This window comes from Pleurodeles waltl, chromosome 4_1, assembly GCF_031143425.1.
Source record: "Pleurodeles waltl isolate 20211129_DDA chromosome 4_1, aPleWal1.hap1.20221129, whole genome shotgun sequence".
Lineage (NCBI taxonomy): Eukaryota > Metazoa > Chordata > Amphibia > Caudata > Salamandridae > Pleurodeles > Pleurodeles waltl.
The window spans coordinates 507,857,449-507,882,563 of record NC_090442.1 but is presented as its reverse complement, the minus strand read 5'-3'; the positions used below and the strand labels follow the sequence as shown (position 1 = coordinate 507,882,563).

The window sequence follows — 25,115 nt, the reverse complement described above, 5'->3', positions numbered from 1 at the left end:
ACCGGGAGAATGAAGGGAACGTTGGGTGGTAGGAAATTTGTCCCGGTGCGTTGATCCCACACAGAAATGTGGGAAAAATTAGATTTTTTTAGCTAAATTTGAGGTTTGCTGAGGATTCTGGGTAAGAAAACATTGGAGGATCCACACAAATTACACCTCCCTGGACTCCCTCGGGCATCTAGTTTTCAGAAATGTCTGGGTTTGGTAGGTTTCCCTAGATAGCTGCTGAGCCCAGGACCAAAAACACAGGTGCCCCCTCCGCAAAAACAGGTAGTTTTGTATTTGAAATTTTTGATGTGTCCAGATAGTGTTTTGGGGCATTTCCTGTTGAGAGCACAAGGCCTACCCACAGAAGTGAGGTACCATTTTTATCGGGAGACTTGGGGGAAACGCTGGGTAGTAGGAAACCTGTGGCTCCTCTTAGATTCCAGAACTTTCTGTCATCAAAATATGAGGAAAAAGTTTTTTTTTAGCCACATTTTTGGAGGTTTGCAAATTATTCTGGGTAGCAGAACCTGGTGAGAGCCCCACAAGTCACCCCATCTTGGATTCCCCTAGGTCTCGAGTTTTCAAAAATACACAGATTTGCTAGGTTTCCCTAGGTACAGACTGAGCTAGAGGCCAAAATCCACAGGTAGGCACTTTGCAAAAAACACCTGTTTTCTTTGGAAAAATGTGATGGGTCCACGTTGTGTTTTGGGGCATTTCCTGTCGCGGGCACTAGGCCTACCCACACAAGTGAGGTACCATTTTTATCAGGAGACTTGGGGGAACACAGAATAGCAAAATAAATGTTATTGCCCCTTGTCTTTCTCTACATTTTTTCCTTCCAAATATAAGACAGTGTGTAAAAAAGACGTATATTTGAGAAATGCCCTTTAATTCACATGCTAATATGGGCACCCCAAAATTCAGAGATGTGCAAATAACCACTGCTCCTCAACAGCTTATCTTGTGCCTGTTTTGGAAATACAAAGGTTTTCTTGATACCTATTTTTCACTCTTTATATTTCAACAAATGAATTGCTGTATACCCGGTATAGAATAAAAACCCACTGCAAGGTGCAGCTCATTTATTGGCTTTGGGTACCTAGGGTTCTTGATGAATCTACAAGCCCCATATAGCCCCACAACCAGAAGAGTCCAGCAGACGTAACGGTATATTGCTTTAAAAAAATCTGACATCGCAGGAAAAAGTTAGAGTAAAACGGCTGTTTTTTTACCTCAATTTCAATAATTTTTTATTTCAGTTGTTATTTTCTGTAGGAAACCCTTGTAGGATCTACACAAATGACCCATTGCTGAATTCAGAATTTTGTTTACTTTTTAGAAATGTTTAGGTTTCTGGGATCCAGCATTACAGGGAGTGCAGAATTATTAGGCAAATGAGTATTTTGACCACATCATCCTCTTTATGCATGTTGTCTTACTCCAAGCTGTATAGGCTCGAAAGCCTACTACCAATTAAGCATATTAGGTGATGTGCATCTCTGTAATGAGAAGGGGTGTGGTCTAATGACATCAACACCCTATATCAGGTGTGCATAATTATTAGGCAACTTCCTTTCCTTTGGCAAAATGGGTCAAAAGAAGGACTTGACAGGCTCAGAAAAGTCAAAAATAGTGAGATATCTTGCAGAGGGATGCAGCACTCTTAAAATTGCAAAGCTTCTGAAGCGTGATCATCGAACAATCAAGCGTTTCATTCAAAATAGTCAACAGGGTCGCAAGAAGCGTGTGGAAAAACCAAGGCGCAAAATAACTGCCCATGAACTGAGAAAAGTCAAGCGTGCAGCTGCCACGATGCCACTTGCCACCAGTTTGGCCATATTTCAGAGCTGCAACATCACTGGAGTGCCCAAAAGCACAAGGTGTGCAATACTCAGAGACATGGCCAAGGTAAGAAAGGCTGAAAGACGACCACCACTGAACAAGACACACAAGCTGAAACGTCAAGACTGGGCCAAGAAATATCTCAAGACTGATTTTTCTAAGGTTTTATGGACTGATGAAATGAGAGTGAGTCTTGATGGGCCAGATGGATGGGCCCGTGGCTGGATTGGTAAAGGGCAGAGAGCTCCAGTCCGACTCAGACGCCAGCAAGGTGGAGGTGGAGTACTGGTTTGGGCTGGTATCATCAAAGATGAGCTTGTGGGGCCTTTTCGGGTTGAGGATGGAGTCAAGCTCAACTCCCAGTCCTACTGCCAGTTCCTGGAAGACACCTTCTTCAAGCAGTGGTACAGGAAGAAGTCTGCATCCTTCAAGAAAAACATGATTTTCATGCAGGACAATGCTCCATCACACGCGTCCAAGTACTCCACAGCGTGGCTGGCAAGAAAGGGTATAAAAGAAGGAAATCTAATGACATGGCCTCCTTGTTCACCTGATCTGAACCCCATTGAGAACCTGTGGTCCATCATCAAATGTGAGATTTACAAGGAGGGAAAACAGTACACCTCTCTGAACAGTGTCTGGGAGGCTGTGGTTGCTGCTGCACGCAATGTTGATGGTGAACAGATCAAAACACTGACAGAATCCATGGATGGCAGGCTTTTGAGTGTCCTTGCAAAGAAAGGTGGCTATATTGGTCACTGATTTGTTTTTGTTTTGTTTTTGAATGTCAGAAATGTATATTTGTGAATGTTGAGATGTTATATTGGTTTCACTGGTAATAATAAATAATTGAAATGGGTATATATTTTTTTTTGTTAAGTTGCCTAATAATTATGCACAGTGATAGTCACCTGCACACACAGATATCCCCCTAACATAGCTAAAACTAAAAACAAACTAAAAACTACTTCCAAAAATATTCAGCTTTGATATTAATGAGTTTTTTGGGTTCATTGAGAACATGGTTGTTGTTCAATAATCAAATTAATCCTCAAAAATACAACTTGCCTAATAATTCTGCACTCCCTGTAGTTTCACACCCATTTCTGTCACTGACTGGAAGGAGGCTGAAAGCACAAAAAATCGTAAAAATGGATATGTCCCAGTAAAATGCCAAAATTGTGTTGAAAAATTGGGTTTTCAGATTCTAGTCTGCCTGTTCCTGAAAGCTGGGAAGCTGGTGATTTTCGCACCGCAAACCCTTTGTTGATGCCATTTTCAGGGGAAAAAAAAACACAAGCCTTCTTCTGCAAGCCTTTATAGATATATATATATATCAAGAAATTAGCCAAACTACAGTGAAAATTTCATTAAAAAAAAAAATATATATATATATTTTTTTTTAATGAAATTTTCACTGTATTTTGGCTAATTTCTTGGTCTCCTCCAGGGGAACCCACAAAGTCTGGGTACCTCTAGAATCCCTAGGATGTTGGAAAAAAAGGATGCAAATTTGGCATGGGTAGCTTATGTAGACAAAAAGTTATGAGGGCCTAAGCGCGCCCTGCCCCAAATAGCCAAAAAAAAAGGCCTGGCATCTGAGGGGGAAAAGGCCTGGCAGCGAAAGGGTTAAAATGAGGCCCATTTTGCCCTACCTGTTCTCAATTGATATTTATGCATCTCTGTGAAGTCGGTTAACTTCCTTATGCTAAATACGTGATCCCCTGAGCTTGTAAATAATAGTAATTTGAGTATTGAGTTTCTGATTATGTTTAGTCTCCAGTAGTAAGTAACTTTCATAGCAACTATTAGAGTGAACACTGTACTATAGACACACCACTTGACATTGTTGATACACAAAGTATTTATTGTAGTGTACACCAGAAGCTAAACCAACCTTTTCGGGATTCAAAGCTTAGTATTAGTATTTTGGAAATATAAGTTTCCCCACTTGATGTATGCAAAAGGAACGGCTAGCTTTTATACATACAGCAGCTTGTGCTTACTTAATGGACTCCTGGAAAGAGCCGCCTCGCCATGGTTTTGGCAGCTCAGGGGCAGTTCAATTACATTTTGTGAAGGGATACTGAGAAGCAGCACCGAGTGTTACGGGGAATGTCATTACATGCTCTGCATTGTTTCTCAGCATCGCAGTTTCTATAACGCCCTCAGAACGACTGTTTCACAGTCTGGCTGAGACACATTGTCTCAAATTCCCCTCTTCACTTCTACACATTTTCTGTCTGTCTCTCTCTTGCTCCCTTCTCTGTTTCTATGCCTCTCCCTTCCCCCTTTCCTTATGATACTGTTCACCTAAACTGTATGAAAAACTTTACTTGAAGCTGTCCCCATGAGCTACGAATCATAAAAGCTCAGTACAGTGACAGAATTGTGCCCCACATTTTACAGGACGGAGATATAACATAGCATCTTCAGTTAGGAACATCGGAAAGAAATGCAAAATAACAAACTTTGATGAAAACAGCCTCCACTCTGTACAGAAATCTCCCAGTCACACTCGCCTCATCCCAGGAGAGCAGACGTTTCAGTGCGACTGCAGATAAGGGGCTTAGTGAACCATACAACGTCAGCCACAATATTCGTGTGACATGTGTCCCGCTTTAAAGCGCTAAAAGGCCTCGCTTTATTAGAAAGCCGTTATGAGGCCCGTTTCCATGCCTACCTCCACTCAAAGAAAGTTCTGCTTTTCAGTCCTCCGACAGCAGAAACCGCAAGCCTGCTGCTTGGCCGTAGCAGACATAAGCAGTTAGTATGTTTTTCTGCAGTTACTCCACTTGACTGGAGGTAGGCGATACAGACCCTCAGATTGGTGGGGAAAAAAAAAAGAAAACCAAAAGGCACCAGCTGCTACAGGACAGGGCATACGCGAGGGTGAGTGGCAAGCATGAGTGAGGGCAAAAACAGCCTTTCAGGCAAAAATCTGGCCTTCATGGCCTGGAGCAGACTGGGGAATTGCCCCAAGCAGCCTAAGGCCAGACTGGTGATGGGTTTACCCCTCCTGACCCGATGGTGACTAAAAGGTAGGTGATGTCTGGGACCCAATGCATTATGAGATTACAAGTGACATATGCATGTCATTTGAGTTATGCCAGGAAGCTAAATGAAAACTGAGAAAATTGTTCTTTTCCAACCAAACCGTAGAAGAGAAGAGTGTTCAAAGCATGCCAATTTACAATAAATACATGCTGAGAACCATGTGCTTAAACTCAGTCAATATTTGGAAATTTATATCAACAGATTGGACCTGCAGGTCAAATAATATTAGTCAAAAAAAAAAAAAGGCATGTTTAACTTTATATCTTGTGATTTCACAGGATCAAAAAGTGGTTTACATTTTGTGCTATATCTTCAGAAAAATGTGTCTCTGTGTAGTTGATCCTTCACTTGTTACATATTAGGTCGTGCATACATCGTCTCGTACCCTTATTGTTTGTACTTCGAACCAGCTTGACAGTGTATTGAGTATTTTTTCTCTAAACTATTTACTGCTGTTAATTGCACATGAACATCTATGCGCAAAACTCTCTTGCTAGAAAGGACATTTGTTCTGTTGACTACATGGACTAAGTTTAACTTTTGGCAGCTTTATTTATCTATGCCCTTTTTTATACAGAGCGAACATTACCCAGAGGTGTCAGAGCATTTTACAATAGAACAAAAGAAAAAACGTTAACATGAGAAATTTAGAGTAATATGGTAGTCGGTGATAATACATACAGCCACTATCGTTACTCATGGTGGGAATTATGTATTTACAAACTGATAAATTATAAAAAATATGTACTGGAAACAAAGCGATAAGGGTACATAATGAAAATGTCACTTACCCAGTGTACATCTGTTCGTGGCATCAGTCGCAGTAGATTCGCATGTTCTGCAATAGCTCGCCATCTGGTGTTGGGCCGGAGTGTTACAAGTTGTTTTTCTTCGAAGAAGTCTTTCGAGTCACGGGACCGAGTGACTCCTCCTTTTGTCTCCATTGCGCATGGGCGTCGACTCCATCCTCGATTGTTTTTCCCCGCAGAGGGTGAGGTAGGAGTTGAATTGTAGTAATAGTGCCCATGCAATGGAGTGACTAAGTATGCACTTATTTAAGGTTGAGATGATACATATATAAATAATTGAAGGTAACTTCCAAACTGCTACAGGCTCCCGGGGAGGCGGGTGGGCACATGCGAATCTACTGCGACTGATGCCACGAACAGATGTACACTGGGTAAGTGACATTTTCAGTTCGATGGCATCTGTCGCTGTAGATACGCATGTTCTGCAATAGACTAGTAAGCAGTTATTTCCCCAAAAGCGGTGGATCAGCCTGTAGGAGTGGAAGTAGTCTGAAATAATGTCCTTAATACAGCTTGACCTACTGTGGCTTGTTGTGCGGATAACACGTCTACACAGTAGTGCTTGGTGAATGTGTGAGGCGTAGACCATGTGGCTGCCTTACATATTTCTTGCATTGGGATGTTTCCTAGAAAGGCCATGGTAGCACCTTTTTTTCTGGTTGAGTGTGCCCTTGGTGTAATGGGCAGCTGTCGTTTAGCTTTAAGGTAGCAGATTTGGATGCATTTAACTATCCATCTGGCTATACCTTGTTTTGAAATTGGGTTTCCTGCATGAGGTTTTTGAAATGCAATAAAGAGTTGTTTAGTCTTTCTGATGTTCTTTGTTCTGTCAATGTAATACATTAATGCTCTTTTGACATCTAATGTATGTAGTGCCCTTTCAGCTACGGTATCTGGCTGTGGAAAGAACACCGGAAGTTCCACTGTTTGATTTAGATGGAACGGTGAAATAACCTTTGGCAAAAATTTAGGATTGGTCCTTAGGACGACTTTATTTTTGTGTAGTTGTATAAAAGGTTCCTGTATAGTAAACGCCTGAATCTCGCTTACTCTTCTCAGGGAAGTAATGGCGATGAGAAATGCCACCTTCCAGGTTAGGAACTGTATGTCGCAGGAGTGCATGGGTTCAAAAGGTGGACCCATAAGTCTAGTTAGGACAACATTTAGGTTCCATGAAGGAACAGGTAGTGTTCTTGGTGGTATAATTCTCCTAAGGCCCTCCATGAATGCTTTAATGACTGGTATTTTATATAGGGAAGTTGAATAGGTAGTCTGCAGGTATGCAGATATTGCTGCAAGGTGAATCTTAATGGAAGAGAAAGCTAGGTTAGATTTTTGTAAGTGAAGCAAGTAACCCACTACATGTTCTGGAGTTGTGTGTAATGGTTGTATTTGATTAATATGGCAGTAGCAAACAAACCTCTTCCATTTACTTGCATAGCAGTGCCTGGTGGATGGCCTTCTTGCTTGTTTTATGACTTCCATACATTCTTGGGTAAGTTGTAAGTGCCCGAATTCTAGGATTTCAGGAGCCAGATTGCTAGATTCAGCGATGCTGGATCTGGGTGTCTGATCTTTTGGTTGTGCTGTGTCAACAGATTTGGCCTGTTGGGCAATTTGATGCAGGGTACCACTGATAGGTCTAGCAGCGTTGTGTACCAGGGTTGCCTTGCCCAAGTTGGTGCTATCAATATGAGTTTGAGTTTGCTTTGACTGAGTTTGTTTACCAGGTAAGGAAGGAGAGGGAGAGGAGGAAAAGCGTAAGCAAATATCCCTGACCAGTTCATCCATAGGGCATTGCCTTGGGATTGTTTGTGTGGGTATCTGGATGCGAAGTTTTGGCATTTTGCGTTCTCCCTTGTCGCAAACAAGTCTATCTGAGGTGTTCCCCAGAGTTTGAAATAAGTGTTCAGTATTTGGGGGTGAATTTCCCATTCGTGGACCTGTTGGTGATCTCGAGAGAGATTGTCTGCGAGTTGATTTTGTATCCCTGGTATAAACTGTGCAATTAGGCGAATTTGGTTGTGAATTGCCCAATGCCAAATTTTTTGTGCTAACATGCTTAACTGCGTGGAGTGCGTCCCTCCCTGCTTGTTTAGATAATACATTGTTGTCATGTTGTCTGTTTTGACGAGAATGTATTTGTGAACTATTATTGGTTGGAAAGCTTTTAGTGCTTGAAAAACTGCAAGAAGTTCTAGGTGATTGATATGCAGTTTTGTTTGATGTACGTTCCATTGTCCTTGTATGCTGTGTTGATCGAGGTGTGCTCCCCACCCTGTCATGGAAGCATCTGTTGTTATTACGTATTGTGGCACTGGGTCTTGAAAAGGCCGCCCCTTGTTTAAATTTATGTTGTTCCACCACAGAAGCGAGAGGTAAGTTTGGCGGTCTATTAACACCAGATCTAGAAGGTGACCCTGTGCTTGAGACCACTGTGATGCTAGGCATTGTTGTAAGGGCCTCATGTGCAGTCTTGCGTTTGGGACAATGGCTATGCATGATGACATCATGCCTAGGAGTTGTAATACCATCTTTGCTTGTATCTTTTGTGTTGGATACATGCGTTGTATGATGGTGTTGAAATTTTGAATTCTTTGTGGACTTGGAGTGGCTACTCCCTTTGATGTGTCTATTATGGCTCCCAGGTATTGTTGTACCTTGCGTGGCCGAATCTTGGATTTTGTGAAATTGACGGTGAACCCTAGTTTGAAGAGGGTTTGTATGATATGATTTGTGTGATTTGAGCACTCTATTAACGAATGGGCCTTGATTAGCCAGTCGTCTAGATATGGGAACACATGTATTTGCTGCCTTCTGATGTGTGCAGCGACTACCGCTAGACATTTGGTAAAGACTCTTGGTGCGGTTGTTAATCCGAAAGGCAGTACCTTGAATTGGTAATGTATTCCTTTGAATACAAACCTTAGGTATTTCCTGTGCGATGGGTGAATTGGTATATGGAAATAAGCATCCTTGAGGTCTAAAGTTGCCATGTAGTCGTGCAGCTTTAGCAATGGCAATACTTCTTGTAGTGTGACCATGTGGAAGTGGTCTGATTTGATGAAAGTGTTGACTACTCTGAGGTCTAGGATTGGTCTCAGTGTTTTGTCCTTCTTTGGTATCAGAAAGTACAGTGAGTAAACTCCTGTGTTTATTTGTGTGTTTGGCACTAATTCGATTGCATTCTTTTGCAATAGTGCCTGCACTTCTATCTCTAGGAGATTGGAATGGTGTGTTGTTAAATTTTGTGCTTTTGGTGGTATGTTTGGAGGGAACTGTAGAAATTCTATGCAGTAACCATGTTGGATAATTGCTAGAACCCAAGTGTCTGTAGTGATTTTCTCCCATGCTCTGTAATAATGACCTATTCGTCCCCCCACTGGTGTTGTGTGGAGGGGGTGAGTGACATGTGAGTCACTGTTTAGTAGTAGGGGTTTTGGGGCTTTGGAATCTTCCTCTATTTCTAGGGAATTGCCCTCCTCTATATTGTCCCCGAAAACCTCCTCTATACTGTCCTTGGTAACTGGACGGTGTGGCTTGTGAGGTGCTGGCTTGTGTGCTTTGACCCCGAAACCCCCCTCGAAAGGGCGGTTTACGGAATGAGCTGTAATTCCCTCTGCTCTGCGGGGAGTAGAGTGCGCCCATGGCTTTGGCAGTGTCCGTATCTTTTTTGAGTTTCTCAATCGCTGTGTCCACTTCTGGACCGAACAGTTCTTTTTCATTAAAAGGCATATTGAGAACTGCTTGTTGAATCTCTGGTTTAAATCCAGACGTTCGGAGCCATGCATGCCTTCTGATAGTTACAGATGTATTAATTGTCCGTGCAGCTGTATCTGCAGCGTCCATGGAGGAGCGGATCTGGTTGTTGGAGATGGCCTGTCCCTCCTCAACCACTTGTTTTGCCCTATTTTGGAAGTCTTTGGGCAGATGTTCAATGAGATGTTGCATCTCGTCCCAGTGGGCTCTGTCATAGCGCGCAAGTAGTGCCTGGGAGTTCGCGATGCGCCACTGGTTTGCAGCTTGTGCTGCGACTCTTTTACCAGCTGCATCAAACTTGCGGCTTTCTTTATCTGGGGGTGGTGCATCTCCAGATGTGTGAGAGTTGGCCCTTTTCCTAGCTGCTCCTACAACAACAGAGTCTGGTGGCAGCTGTGTTGTGATGAAAGCCGGGTCTGTAGGAGGCGGCTTATACTTTTTTTCCACCCTTGGTGTGATTGCCCTACTTTTGACCGGGTCCTTAAATATGTCTTTTGCGTGCCGGAGCATACCAGGGAGCATAGGCAGGCTTTGGTAGGAGCTGTGGGTGGAGGAGAGTGTGTTGAACAGGAAATCATCCTCGACCTGTTCTGAGTGGAGGCTTACGTTGTGAAATTGTGCTGCTCTAGCCACCACCTGAGAGTACGCGGTGCTGTCTTCTGGTGGAGATGGTTTTGTAGGGTATGCCTCTGGGCTGTTATCTGACACTGGGGCGTCGTATAGGTCCCATGCGTCCTGGTCTTGGTCACCCTGGCTCATGGTGGTGTGAGCTGGGGAGTGTGATGGCGTTTGTGCTGGTGAAACGTTAATCACGGGCGGAGGAGAGGGTGGTGGTGTAACTCTTTTCACCACTTTTGGTTGTGGTGCTTGTTCCGTCTGGAACTCCAACCTTCTCTTTCTCCTAATGGGGGGAAGGGTGCTTATTTTTCCTGTCCCCTGCTGAATGAAGATACGCTTTTGCGTATGGTCCGCATCCGTTGCTTGTAGCTCTTCCTCAAACCTATGCTTCTGCATTTGGGAGGTTAGCGAGTGCTCTTCTGTATAAGAGCCTGAAGCTGGGTCGCTTGCAGTTTGTTTCGGCGTCGAAACTGTGTCTGCGTGTTTTTTCGGCTCCGAGGTGACTTTTTTCCTTTTCGGGGCCGAAACCTCTCGGCGTCGATCTGTTTCGGTGCCGCTGTCTCGGCGTCGAGCCGTGTCCACACCGGCATCTCGGTGTCGAGGCTTGTCTCCAGCACTTTCTCGGTCCCGAGAAGGCTGCGTGCCGGTGTCTCGACCGGAGTCGGACGATCTCGGCACTGTTTGGGCCTTTTTCGGTGCTGACGGTCGGTCACCGATTTTATGGGTTGAGCCATGGCCTGATGGCAGTGGCGTCCCCTGGGCCTTGTAAATGTTTCTTTGTGTGGTTTTCGACGTCTTACTCACGGTTTGTGTATCGTCGAATCCTTCGGAGTCTGAGTCTTGGATCGAGAAGGTACCTTCCTCTTCCTGTTCCTCGAACTCCCGTCGGGCTGTCGGTGCGGACGCCATTTGAAGTCTTCTGGCTCGACGGTCTCGGAGTGTTTTTCTGGACCGGAACGCACGACAGGCCTCGCAGGTGTCTTCGCTGTGCTCAGGTGACAGGCACAGGTTGCAGACCAAGTGTTGGTCTGTGTAGGGGTATTTATTGTGGCATTTGGGGCAGAAACGGAACGGGGTCCGTTCCATCGGCGTTCTTCAGCACGCGGTCGGGCCGACCAGGCCCCGACGGAGGATCGAAAAATTACCCCGAAGGGCACCGGAGCTCTTCGATCTTCGATGCGGTGTTGAATGTAAGTATGCCGATCCCGAACGCAACAATACCGACGAAAATCTTCCGAAATTAACTATTTTTTCTGTTCCGAAACTCGGAGCGACAGGAACACGTCCGAACCCGATGGCGGAAAAAAAACAATCGAGGATGGAGTCGACGCCCATGCGCAATGGAGACAAAAGGAGGAGTCACTCGGTCCCGTGACTCGAAAGACTTCTTCGAAGAAAAACAACTTGTAACACTCCGGCCCAACACCAGATGGCGAGCTATTGCAGAACATGCGTATCTACAGCGACAGATGCCATCGAACATATATATTACATATTTAAGGAGTTTGAGTGAAAAATCATTATAGCTTTCAAGGTTGTCCTGTAACAGTCATGGTCACGCAAAAAAATGAGATGGCATATGCCTTGTGGGGAGCATTGGCGAGAAGTGCTATTTAGAAAAATGTCTTTAGAAGAGAAGAATTTTAAGGTCTGTTACGAAGATCCAAAAAGATGTGGTAGTGCGAAGGTTTGGAGGTCGTGAATTCCAAATTCTAGCCGCATTACCTGAGAAGATTACGAGTCATTTCCTTTTGAAGGATGGAACTTCGAGTAGCAGATTTTCAGCGTTTTGTGATGGTCTAGAGCCACCAGATATCTTAAGTTTGTTAGGCAGCGAGGGGTCTAAGTGTGCATGGCTTGATGGGTGATACGAGCAGTCTTGAATACAGTCTTGACTTCAATAAGAAACCAGCAGAGTTAGCGGCATAGGTGTGATGTGGTTGTTTCTTCTGGCCTTGTAGAACTGCACTGCTGAGTGGAGGATGAATTTTAAAGGAGATACAGCCTCCTGTAAGGAGAGCATTACAGTAGTCCAGTCTGGAGGGTACTAAAAATAGGACATGACTTTTGAGGTCTTGCTCAGGAATGTAGCATCGGATCCCCCAGAGAAGGCAAATTTAAAAGCGTACATTTTTGCCCATGGTGCTGATTTGGGATTTGAGATTAAGTCTTTTGTCTAGGATGACACCTACCGATTTAGCACGGTCAACAAAGGTAGATTTGTGGTTAAGAATGTGTAGATTATCCATCCACAATTAGACAGGATGGGGAACATTTGAGGTAGATATAAGAATGAATTTAGTTTTAGAGGGATTCAGTTTTAGGTGGTGAGACGTCATGCATTCTTGGATGGAGTTAAAGATGGTGGCAAGAAGTGAGATGTCGTGAGTGGAGGGCACCTTGAGGCAGAGTTGGGTGTCATCGGCATAGAGGTAATAGCGGATTCCAGCCTTATTTAAAAAGGCTGCCAGCGGCTCAATCAGATGATTGAATAGAGTTGGAGTAAGGATACAGCCTTGAAGGGCACCTTTATTCACTACCTTTGAGTTGAGAGACAGTTTTCAAATTTAATCATCGGAGATTAAGATTGGCCTTAACATTTTCTGATTCAAAAAAGCTCCACGAAGTGTCATACATTACTAGGCGTTACATAAGGAGGAGAATAGTTTATGTTTGTGTAAACAGCAATTATTTGTGTTAACAGCTGTGTAAAAGAAAAAGTTCAAATTATAACAGATTCATTTTTTTTATTCTAGATGCGGGGTGAGCTGTGTGAAAGCTCTTTCAGTTTACAAATTCAGAGAAGAGAACTTTGCTAGCTTTGTGAGAGTGACGTCAGAACTGGCAACGCCCAGAATGGGCACTGGTTAGGACATTACAGATAAAACGGGAGGGGCAAAAATTCACCACTGCTTTGCAACTTCTGCATTCTCCCAGAAACTGCAAATGGGAGATGTATAATTCAGCTTTCGCTATGTGGGGAATAGCTACCTTGGGAGAGGAAGGCAAGGGTCTCTCAGGACTACCTCATGTGCCCTCTTATGGCAGTGTCACAAAGCGCCACTTACTGCGGCCACCTATACACACTTACCTCAGGGTGGCAATGCAGTGCACTGTAAAACTGAAAACTGGCAAAGCAAACTACTATTTATTTACGGCTTATATCTTCACTTTTGCAGCTGTGTGCAATGAGTAATGCTGCAGAGTTCTACCTCATGTGTTTAGACCGGCAAGGCATTTGAATATAAATGCACATAATGCTTTCATAACGAAAATGATTTGTAGGTCCACTGCTGGACAGAGGAAGAGGCTGGTCACAGAACTCAGAGCGAGAGCTACATTGCTCTGCAACCAACACCCCTTCATGTATTTGGTCCATCATGTTAAACCAAGGCATTTTGCACACGGATATACATTAAACAAGTCAACTTAAACAACCAGCTATTGGCGTGAAACTAATAATGATCTGACCAATCACAATTTTCTATCTTCTGTGCATTCTGTGATACAAAGTATGGTCAGTTTATCAGGCTTACTGTACACATTCACACATTTTTCACATAACCATTAGTTTACACATCTGCAACTTACCTTTACGGAGTATGCCAATGAGATTGTGACTGCAAGTGGAAGACCTTCTGGCACTGCTACCACAAGGACGGTAACTCCAATAATGAAGAACTTTACAAAATACTGGACATAAATTGGCGTACATTCCGCAAGCCAAGGACGTTGTTGAACCCAGAAAGTGTCGATAACAAAATACAACACAAGGACGATAACTGTGATTGCAGACATCACCAGACCTTTAGGAATCATAAAAACAAAATCATAGTGTATAGTCAGATTTATACTCATATTATTTATTAAACAGCAATCAGACAGTTGTACCAATGGTAATATTGGGATATACTACATTATTCGGATTAAAACACCTTTAAAAAAGAAACACAAACAAATCATACAGAGCTAAGTGACTGCAATGTACATAAATAGTTAAAATAGGCTTGAAGCAGACCTTTAGATTGGCTTACTGTATCTACCCAAATCAAGACATTCTATACCTTAGTTACCAATGTATCACCATTGAAATAGATCTGGTGAGAAGTTACCCAAAATATAGTTTCTACATGCAAATAGATCTGTTGCAAAGTTATCTACAATACAGTTTAACATATAGGACATATCAAGAGAAGCAATGCCACGATGGGCAGTTATTTAAGCTCCTTTTCATCAAACATAAGTGGTCCCTTTTTGAACCACTGGTGTTGGATCCTTGGAAATAGCCCACTGGTTTGAAATCTCCCATGGGAACAGAAACCTGGAAAAATACATCACACCATTAAAAAGGTACCAGGACAAAAAACAAGGCATGCAGTGCTATCAAACTAGGATTCCAGACTAGAAGAGGTTACCAGAACCATGACACCAGGATGGAAAGGAGAACTATGTGGGTCTCAATACTATGGTTTGATGCTCAGATCTAAAACTCTTTAGACATAAGATTGTCAGGGCTCCTTTAGCCAACAACATAGATATATACAGCTCTAAGTCATATTGTAATGAAGAATGTTCTGAGGTTTTTCCCCCTTTTTCCCCGTTTTTAAAAAGTTAACAAAACAACAGACCAAACAATCAAGTTACTTATTGTAGGTAACGCCTTATCTGGTAGAGGCCATATCTAATTGCAAATTTCTTATCTTTGAATCTCCCCCAGGATCCGGAGAATTTTCGTAATCAGTACCCCCGCACGCTGTTAGGTGGTGTCGATCAGCTCCGCATCTGTCATCAGAGTGGTCCGCACCGAATATGTTGTTACAGTTCATATATAGGTGCCACTCCAGCGCGCCGATGTCAGTTTTTTTTTTTTTTCACGACTTTCCACGCCAGAAGCCATGAAGAGCACTAACTACTGGTGCATCAAAAGCAAGGCCCTGAAAGGGGAGTCCCTGTCCCTAGAAATCAGTTTGCAGAGCGGGAAGGATGCAAGGGTTGGTAAGAAATCTGCAACTAGATATTGTCTCTACCAGATAAGGCATTACCGAAGGTAAGTAACTTGTTCATCTGAATGAGACTTTTAGTTGCTGATTCTTTAGCTTTGAATAGATACCCAATTAATACAATCCCTGGCCCAAGATCATACTAGAAAGTCCAGCAGGGCTGAAAGGGCAAAGTTCCGGTCCCTACGGACCGGACTGTCCAGGCAGTAGTATTTGGTAAACGTGTGCAGAGAAGCCCACGTTGCTGTCTGACATGTCATGGACTGGAACTCCACGTGATAACGCAGTGGTCGTGGCTGTAGTGTGGGTAGAATGAGCATGCAAACCTTCAACCAAGGCTCTCCCCACTGCTGAAAGAAACCTTGCGCCACCTCTGGATGGAGACTCCATTCGTGTTCCGGTAGGCATTTTCGGCTGCGTTTGTCTGCTCTGACATTCGGAGAGCCCGCCAGGTGTTAACCACCACTGATATGGCTTGATGTTCCAGCCACATCCAGAGGCGGGAGCCTCTCGACAAAGGGTCCACGAGCTCCACCCTGCCCTGCTTGTTGCAGAACCTCATGGCAGTGGTGTTGTCTGTGAACACCTGTACCATCGTTCACTTGACAGAGGGAAGAAATGTCTTCAATGCTAGCCAGATCGTACAGAGGTCCAACAGGTTGATAGGGATCCGGATTCCACGAGATATCAGATGGCTTTGATCTTCACCTCTCCCAGATGGCATCCCAGGAGTGACGCATCTGTCACTACTGTCAGATCTCATTGAGGAAGGGAGAGGGATCTGCCTCTAACCTAATCGTGGTAGGTTAACCACCACTGCAGATCTTGTGCAGTTCCTGCCGAAATCTGGACCTTGTCGGAGAGATTCCCCTGATATTGCGCCCACTGCAGAGCCCTCATATGCTATCAAATGAATGATTTAGTCGGCGAAGGGAGTAGTACAAGATGGAACAAAGATAGTGTGAGTTTTCCACACTGTACACTTCAGAGCACATTCATTCACCTTGCCCGGACAAATGAAAGGTTTGGGCTTCCACTATACAATAACCGGGTTATTTTTCTAATCTAAATTCAGGTTTGCCAGATGACCTTCATTTGTACATTTGTGCATCCTACTAGTGACACATGCCAGATAGCATATGATAGCAGACAGCACTGCCAGGAGCACCTCCATTATATGGGAGAAGCCACAGTTGCTCATACTGCGATTGACAGAGGATGCCTGCAGGGTGGAGTGAGTTTCAGATATGCAGTTGATGAGATATGGGCACATTGCGGATGGACCGTGTAAAGTGATATGTATTTTAATTTATAGTATTCACAACATAGTTTTCAGACTACATTGGCCTGATACTAAGCGGGAGGATTTCTATATAATATCTTAAGAATAAACTGGGACCAGTTATTGTTAGGTTGTCGCATTACCAGGCACTGCACGACATATTTTGGGACTGCGAAAGAGCGAAGATTTTTTCTTAAAGAGATCTTTTAACACGTTTTACTGATTTGCAGTGCAAGAATTAAGTAGCCTTGCTGTAATAATACTGTATTATAAGACTGAGTTACATAAAACTCATCTGCACTATCAGTGGGGGTGCGGGACTGGTGTTGTGTGGGGTTTTGATGTGTCATAACAGTAGGCAAGAATCAAATACTCAGTCTGAAAGCTAGGTACAATAATTCAGTACATGACTGGGTTCTGGAGCTGTAAAAAGGGTAAAATACAGTTGAGGAAGTTCACGGTATGCACAGGTCTTATGGTATATGGTCTGCGCCACTGAGGTCTACTTGCACTTACTGTTTACTATTCTAACTTCTGATGGTGTTTATTGAAGTTAAAATGGGGTTGCTCATCTTTAAGATTTCAGTGACACGATTTTAAGAATTGGATTTGCTGAAGTGGTACGCCATTGTACTAATGTAATGGATGAATGTACCGCGGTTAATATGATAAAGAAATGTAAAGCAAATACACTGATGTCAGTAGGGAATCAAAATCAAAAATCGAACTCCGTGGTTAGCCTGGGCATTCACACTCGAATCCCGAAAGCAGTGCGAATCAAAATGCTCCCTTGCTGAAATAGCAAATTCAATTTTTGTTTTACACGACGATGGCTAGCACTACAGAGTAATGACCAGATAAAACGGGGCTTCTTTTCTTATCATGTACAGGCTGACTGTAGACCACACAATGCCTTTTCATGCAGATAAGGCTGCTCAGAAGAATTCCGTGCAAGATAACAGGGATCACGTGGTAAACTACGGGGCGAGTCAGAAATACTTGTGAATCCGCGCACGTTGTTCCACGAAAAAATAGCCTACAAGCGAAACGAAGCTTTCCAATTGTCCAGAAAAAAAGACACTCCCTTAAGCCCTGTCTCATTGTAAGACTGGAAACAAGTAAATGATGTCACGAGGATGTAAGTGCCCCAGTGTTACAGGAAGCAGGAACGGAATCCGTGAAATCTCTTCAAACAAACTACATCTTAAAGACCCCCCAAATTCTTCAGTAATTGAAAAACGCAACATAACGTAACCACTCTGTCAATTCTCTCTCCACCGACACAAATTTCATTTACTAGACTGGTACAGTAGGAATGAAAAATTACTGTTAGGGACACACAAGTGGTGTTTCGATTCTGTGGGATTTCGTAAAAACTGTTTTATACAAGGCTGGTGCCTGTTGTTTTGGTGAAAGTAAATGGAATTTGTGTATTAGTTATTTGTGGGCATGCCAGGGCACAAATAATGGTTTCAAGTGGCCATAAGGCATACAGAAATAGATGGGGCAGAGTTTTCTAAAAGAACGGTCATCAGGATACATACATCACATTAACAAAATGAAACGAAGATTTGTGCAGGGGCTAATATCCTTCTCCCCGGATTTGTTGAAGAAACTGCACAAGATGTCAACTGCAGCAAACTCGCAAAAAACCCCAAACCAGGAGAAATTAACAGCAAGCCAAATTAAACAGGTCTGGAAAGACCAACTGCAGGGTTTTAAGTGGGCCGGTTCCTGCCGGTGATGACCACCACCAGTTCTAAAAAGTAGGTGCCGAGACAGGTCTCTATCTGATTCTCCAACTTTGCCCTCAAATTCGGGGTGAAAAAATATCTCATCTCTGCAGTAGTACCACCCTGCGCTGCCTTAGATGCAACTTCAAAGAAAATAGTTATATTTCTTTCACAGACTCATTTCAGAACTGAAGCATTTTCAATATTTTATACAACGAAGTGTTTGTTGTTGCTTATTTATCTAATGCAAAGAACCATTGGCAAAGCCAATAGTCCTGGCTTTTTGTTAGTGAAATGTTACTTGTTTTATTGTATATCTGGTTGCAATGACGGAAAGAAGCAGCAAAATACCAGTCAGGCAGCACACTAAATAAACTATGTACAGATTTTTGGCTTACATGTTTTATGCCGCACCCTTAATTACATCAGCCACACCCCTTTGAGAGACCTCCCAGTTTGTCCCACTTAAAGCCCTCCAATACTGAATTAAAAGACATGGGATAAGAGGTAGAGATTCAGGAGAATGAGATTGCCTAGAATCTTCATAGGAGGACCAAGAGTGCGAAAGGAAGTGGGTAATTTCCCTTAAACAAAAAGGAGTAAACCTTCCTTCCCTTCAATACCAAGTGGATATAACTTTATCAGACAACTACACACAGATCCAATGTTGGAGCTATAGCAGCAAGAATATTCGACATCATGCAGCTGTCAATGCTCAGAGTGATAGAATGTAGAAGAAAAGCCTGCATGTGCCAGTTGGCAAGCAGGTGCACAAACTCTGAGTGATAGTCACTTTTAGATGCACATCCAACAAAGAAAGTATTCATTATGATATCCACCAAGGACCCAAAAAGGCAATCAAGTGCACATGTAGAACAGGAAAGGACATACTTGACAAAGCCCAGTGACAAATTTAGGAAATGGCTAAGAAGGCTATAGAGATAGGCAGCTAGCTAAAGCCAGAACATTTGTCATACTAAGCACTTACAGCTATTTGTCTATTTGGAAACACTGAGTCATCGGCAGATGTGTTCTGTACAAATTAATGTTGCTCTAATATCAGCAGAATTGGCAAACGTAGAGGTAGCAATGATCACAAAAGGCTTACTATTTAAGGATCATCATGGAAATGAATTTATATAACTTTCACAGCTGTTAACAGTTTAAACATCAATCAAGAAAACTTTCCCTGCCAGGGTTTTCACCAGGGCTGGTCAAGATAGGAGATTAACAGCCAGTGAAGCCAAGAAAAAGGTTTCTAAAGTGGACAACACCGGAGGAAATACTGGAAGTTTGAGCAGTGTTTTTAATGGGGAAAAAGAAGTGCAGGTAGACACCAAACTGAGCATGATGAGGCAGTGAGATGAACTAGGGGGTTGAGGTTAATAGCCATTTGATTAACTCAAGATTTTCTAGGAGTCCATTGGTGATGGCTGGTGCCTCCTATGATTATTTCAAGTTCATATGCCTCAAGAAAGTTGAGAAAATAGTGGCAAAATGTAATACAATTCTGGGCATGTTTTAAAACAAAGTTTAAAAAGCCACTTAGTGATTAAAAAAACAGTTCAGATTCAAATCGAGATCAAGCACACCCCAACAATGCTTCACATTTGGAGAGATAGACATTAAGCTGCAATTTGTTGGAACGTTTTGATGCAATACTGTTTGTCAGGAATTCTATCCTAGTTTTGAAGTGCATATAAGCAAGGCCGCCCTTGCAGTTTCCAGTACATTTTTACACAAGCCAGTAGTAAAGTGGTTCAAAGATGAGCTCTTAGAAAGGCCATTATGGGCTACTACTGATTCATGATTGCTAGTTTATCTGTTGTTGCAAACACATTTCTTGGTACTCAGATCACCCATTTGTTGCAACTGCCATTCATGATGTGCCAGGTGTCAAGGATGAGCTCTTCCACCCTGGCATTTAAAGACTGTGCTAAGTGGTTCAAAATCAGGGAAATTCCAAGACACTCCAGCCAACTTCAGAGGTCCAGCACCTTTAAGCACAGAGCCTAGGATCCCACTCTACTCTGCTTGATGCAGTACCACATGGGGTGGCCTTGTCGACCAGAACCTGCTTCTGCATGAAGGCCTTCAGTGCCAGGCAGATGGCCTGCAGCTCCAACAGATTTATCTGGAGATGAAGTTCTGACAACGACCAGAGATCTCCACCTCTACCAGATGGTCTCTGCAAACCAGCAGTAATGCATGTGTCACCACCATCAGCTATAGACAGAGAAAGGAGAACTGTCTGCCACTGGTCAGGTTAAGGCTGAGCGGTCACCACTGCAGATCTTGTGCAGTTTCCTCTGAAAACCACATGACATCAGACATGGTTCCTTGGTGCTGGGCTCACTGAGACTTCAGATCCTACTTTAGAACATGCACGCCACCAGTTGAAGCAGAAAAGCAGAAAGTACAAAGCCACAAGACCAAGAAGCCTCAGAACCACTCCTGTTAAGATCAAACACTGAGGCTGAAATATCAGGACCATAATCCTGCAAGTCCCAGAATGGTTGCAAGGGAGCAAAGGCCCCAAACTCAACCGTGTCTAGAAGAGCACTGACAAAAGGAAGCTCTGGGAAGAAGTCCACTCTGACTTTGGCTAGTTGATCAAGAACTCCAAAAATGTCAAGAAGATCACCATCGTCTGGAGGAGGTCTATGACTGACTGCAGCTAGCTATTCTTCAACAGCCAGTTGTGAAGATAGGGAAAAACTAGTATCCTCATTCACCGAAGATGGGCAGCAACCAACACCATCATTTTCATGAACATTCTAGGGCCTCTGGTAAGGCTGAAGAGGAGCATGACAAAGTAGAAATGCTCTTGGCTTACCCTAATCCACAGCTAACGTCTGTGCAGCTGCAGGGCAGGCACATTAAAGTATGCATTCTGCAGATTCAACGTAACCATCCAGGAATCTGATCCAGAGCAGACAGTACTTGGCCCAGTTTGTCCTTCTACAGGAAGCCGTTCAGTGGGTAGAGATCTACTTAGGATGATGACCTCTGTGCCTCTTTGCTACAAGGATATTGAAGGATTTACAACACATCCATATTTTCAAGATTGGCAACTACTCGATAGCCCCTTCGGCCAGTAAGAACTGCACCTAATATCGCAAAATGGAGAGGTACTCTTCTGACAGCCACGCTGTTGTGGAGCCTGACTAAGTCCATATGCCTTTCCTCTGGAGTAACCTCAGAAGGAACAAGACTGACGAGCAAGGGTGGAAAGGCCCAAGAAAGGCTGTGTGGTTCTGCTTTCCTTAAAGCATTGGTGGGCAGAATCAGTCTTCTCCCAAAATAGGCAGGAACGCCTGCAAGGCATGTCCATAAGGGATGCCTGCACATCTCTAGAAAAGTCACTAGTGCCCACTGCTTGGCCCAAGCAATGTGTAGTATGAAGGCCAGCCTAATTACATACTTGGTGGTATCATGACTGTCCTGAATGGTTTGATCCAAAGAAGCCAGAAACTCCTTCAGAATCACTGGTAAGTTATCACTGACTGTCTCCCAGAAGGAATGTGCATAACAGCCTATCAGGCATTTAGCCACTTGACTGATTGCTGCTGGGCGAGAAAGGCTTAGCCCAAGGTTCACAAGGGTGTCAATCGGGGCTTAATTAAAAGGGAGTAAGGGCTCAGATGAGGCTGGCCCATAGTGCAAATTCTCAGTTAGGGTCTTTGTTTCCACTTCAACAGAAGGCAGCTGCAGGTCTAGGACCTCAAGCACCCATCTAATCACCATGGCAAATGAAGCACTCACCTCGGCTTGTGCTCCTAGGAGTGAAATCAACCCAGTATCATGGACAATATCAAGCCCAATGGCCACTTGCAAATCCTGGTGTACACTGTCGGCACTGTAATGTGGTAGTAAGCAGTCTTCATCATCACCATCACAGTCAGATGGTGGGAAACTCTGGTCAGAATCTGAGCCAAAAAGATGATGGAGCCTCTGAGGAAGGCTCTATGGTAGGGGAAGTGTTTTGTCTGAGTCAGAACAAATAGGAACCAGATGCGCTAGAGTGGAGTCTTAGCATGATCTTGGTCAGGGCTGAGATAGATTTGATTTGGGATCAGACACAGGAGTCTGCAGAGGCTCGACCTTCCATTATGTAGAGACTGGTGTCAAAAAAGGAACAGGAATAGGTCTTGGAGCTGGAGTGGAAGACGGCACCGGAGTTTGTGTGGATCCAAGACTGGTTTGAGGGTCTCAGACTGCACCGACGGGGGCTCACTGGCGATAAACCACCTAGAGGTGTCTTTTGAATCCCTGAGGCCAGAAGGCATATTGACTTAGACTGACTGGACAACTTCAGACATTAAGAAGATCTGTGACAGGAGTGACTTGGAGAGCAGAAATGGGTCTGTGAGTCCTCAACTTGGGAGTGGGATTTGTGGGAGATCGAAAACGTCTTTCAGTGTTACACAACATACATCTTTCTTTCTCGGTCCTGCATCACCTTCGGGTGCCTGAGGGCACATTCTTTACAAATGTTGCAATCGTGCCCTGAGCCAAAGCACCAGAGGCAGACTTCATGCAGACCTGTCACAGACATCTGTCTCTGAAAGTCGCACACAGTTTAAACCCTACTCTCTTTTGGGGCAGAAAGGTAACACATAATTCCCTTGCTCTGGAAAAGAGAATTTTGAAAGGATTTGTCAAATGATGAAAAATGGAGCAGAGCTCTGAATCCACGCTAGAAGGTGCAGAAAAAAAGGAACTTGCATCAAAGCCCAGAGGTGGCACTCCTATGTGGTTATGCTCTGTCACTTCCAGGGTGGAACAAGGACAACGCAGAACTGCACAGCGTTACCTAGAAGCTCTCAGGAGAACTGCTGTGAAAACGTCTGGAATCCAGTCCGGCACCTGGTAAACATCCAAAAGGTGCGAAACCTTTGGTTAGAAGTATCCATCAGAAGCAGGCAATTGTATTGGGACCCAATCCCACCCATAATAATCCTAACACTTTACTTTTTCATAACCCAGGGTGAAATTAGCAGAAAGCTTTAAAATCATTCTTTAATCTTAGAAAGGAGAATGGGCAGAAAAATGCTCAGTTATGCTCTAGGACCTTCAGCAAAGAATGGTATTCTACTGATTAAAAAGGAAACAGGAGATGTGATACAATGGTAAGGTGTCAATTGCAGATCGGGGATACCTAGATTCTAATCGTGGCTTTCCCACTAGACCACATTGTGTGACAACAAACTTGTCAAAATTGTACGAGTTTAAAGTTGGTTCACTGCAGATATTATGTGCTAAATAAATAACTGGAGGGAAGGTTCTTAGTTTCACCTAAGTACATTTGAGTAATTAAAACAAGATCGGCTACTGGCTGCAAGTAGAAAGGTGTGTTGATTCTTTTAAGGGACATTTGCATTCGACATTTTGAGTGCCCTGCACCTTGGGAACACATCCTTGAGAATATTTTTTGCCTACATTTTACTAAAAAAATAAAAAAAATAAAAAAACAACAACAACAAAAAACGGTTAGTTCGACTCGGGTGACCTAGTTAATTAACATTTCAATTATATGTTGCAGTGGGATTTCACCACTTATCTGTGATATTTCTCCATTAAAAATGTTCTACGTAGAGAAAAAAAAATTGTTGTGGATATTGCTCATCAGAAAAAATGTCCACTTTCGTCCTTGATCCGTAACCAACATAAAAATGTGTATTTATTTGCTTGGGTTTGGGAGAGAAGCTTGACTAATGCAGGGAAGTGGAGCTTCCAAGACAGTTTTGTAAGAATGACTATTTTACCAGGAAGTGCAAGCTCAAACACATTCACAGATGCAAGAACAAAGCATCTGGGGTACGTCTGTTTTTAAATACTTACCTCAGCCATCTCATTCTTGCTCTCAGTTGAGTGACTGGATTTAGGTGCGCACAAAATAAAAGGTGACTGTCAGTGTACTGTCTGATTGGATTATGTGTTGTCAACCATAGAACAGCATGAAGCAGGCCCTCCCAACACCTGAAAAAGCAGCTCTGACAACAATGGCAATGAGCCCACGTTGGATATCCCCACAGCAGCTCGTTGCTGGATACACTTGTGTTTGGCTGTCTGAGTGCTGACTAGTAAGACTCCTCTCCGACAGCCTCGATTTCAGTGGCATCTGCCAACATGGCTGAGTCTGTCCCGATGAGTGCTGGCACTCGCCTTCTCCAAAGAGAAGTTCCAGTACTTGATGTAAACGTTACGTACTGAGAATTCGCCCATATAAAGCTCAGATTATAAACAAAGTAACTTTATATTACAGTGAGGCCTGAGAGGAAGAGATAGAATAAGAGTGCCTCCTGGAGCCCAAAAGCAAGCCCCACTCCTTGCATCCATATAAAAGAGGCAGTATCGGCCGGTTTAGGGGCATCTAGACATAAATGATGCCAGATGATTGTCGACCTGAGCTGAGCAGAAGTAGTTCAAGTGCTGAGTGTTTGTCATAGCTAGCAAAATGGCAAGACAGAAGACCTTAAAATAAAATGCAATTAGCAATTTAGAGCACAGTATCCTGGCATAGATTGTACAACAGTGAGTCTATCGTGTGCACACTGCTTAAACGTGTCTGTCTGATGTATCTGTCTGGAATGCAGTATAGCTAGTGCTGGTATGTAAATTAAACATTTGAAGGCCATTCTATGAATAACTTGACTTGCATAGTGAAGAACAGTCATTCAAACCTAGGATGTGATTGTGTTTGTTCTCCTGAAAGACTGTCCTATATCGACATTTTGGATCCGAGTGAAAAGCAAAAAGACTTTTTGTTTACCTTTAGAAAACCAAGCCAATACCAAAACAGTGTGGCATGACAATTGTCTTTGAGATCCTCAGCTACTTAGGGTGCAACAATTTAAAACGTATAAGACTGTGGCCAAGATTTAATGTCCCAGACAACGTTTCAGAACAGAACCTTTCATTTCTGCATTGGCATCCATTCAGAAAGGCAAGGTGGATGAGAAGCTTAGCAGTGTGTAAGCTTTAAAACATGCATAACCTTTTCCTAGTTCTTTGCACATTA

The 25,115-nt window shown here is 43.4% G+C and overlaps 1 protein-coding gene across 12 annotated transcripts in view; it reads right to left on the bottom strand.

Annotated features, from left to right (window-relative positions):
* Nucleotides 1–25,115, bottom strand: part of ATP2B1 (ATPase plasma membrane Ca2+ transporting 1) — a 432,225-nt gene that overhangs the window by 184,715 nt on the left and 222,395 nt on the right. For all 12 annotated transcript variants that reach the window (XM_069228813.1, XM_069228808.1, XM_069228806.1 and 9 more), the window contains one exon: nt 13,668–13,882. In XM_069228813.1, the coding sequence (XP_069084914.1) occupies nt 13,668–13,882 (215 nt within the window). The remainder of the gene's footprint in view (nt 1–13,667; nt 13,883–25,115) is intronic.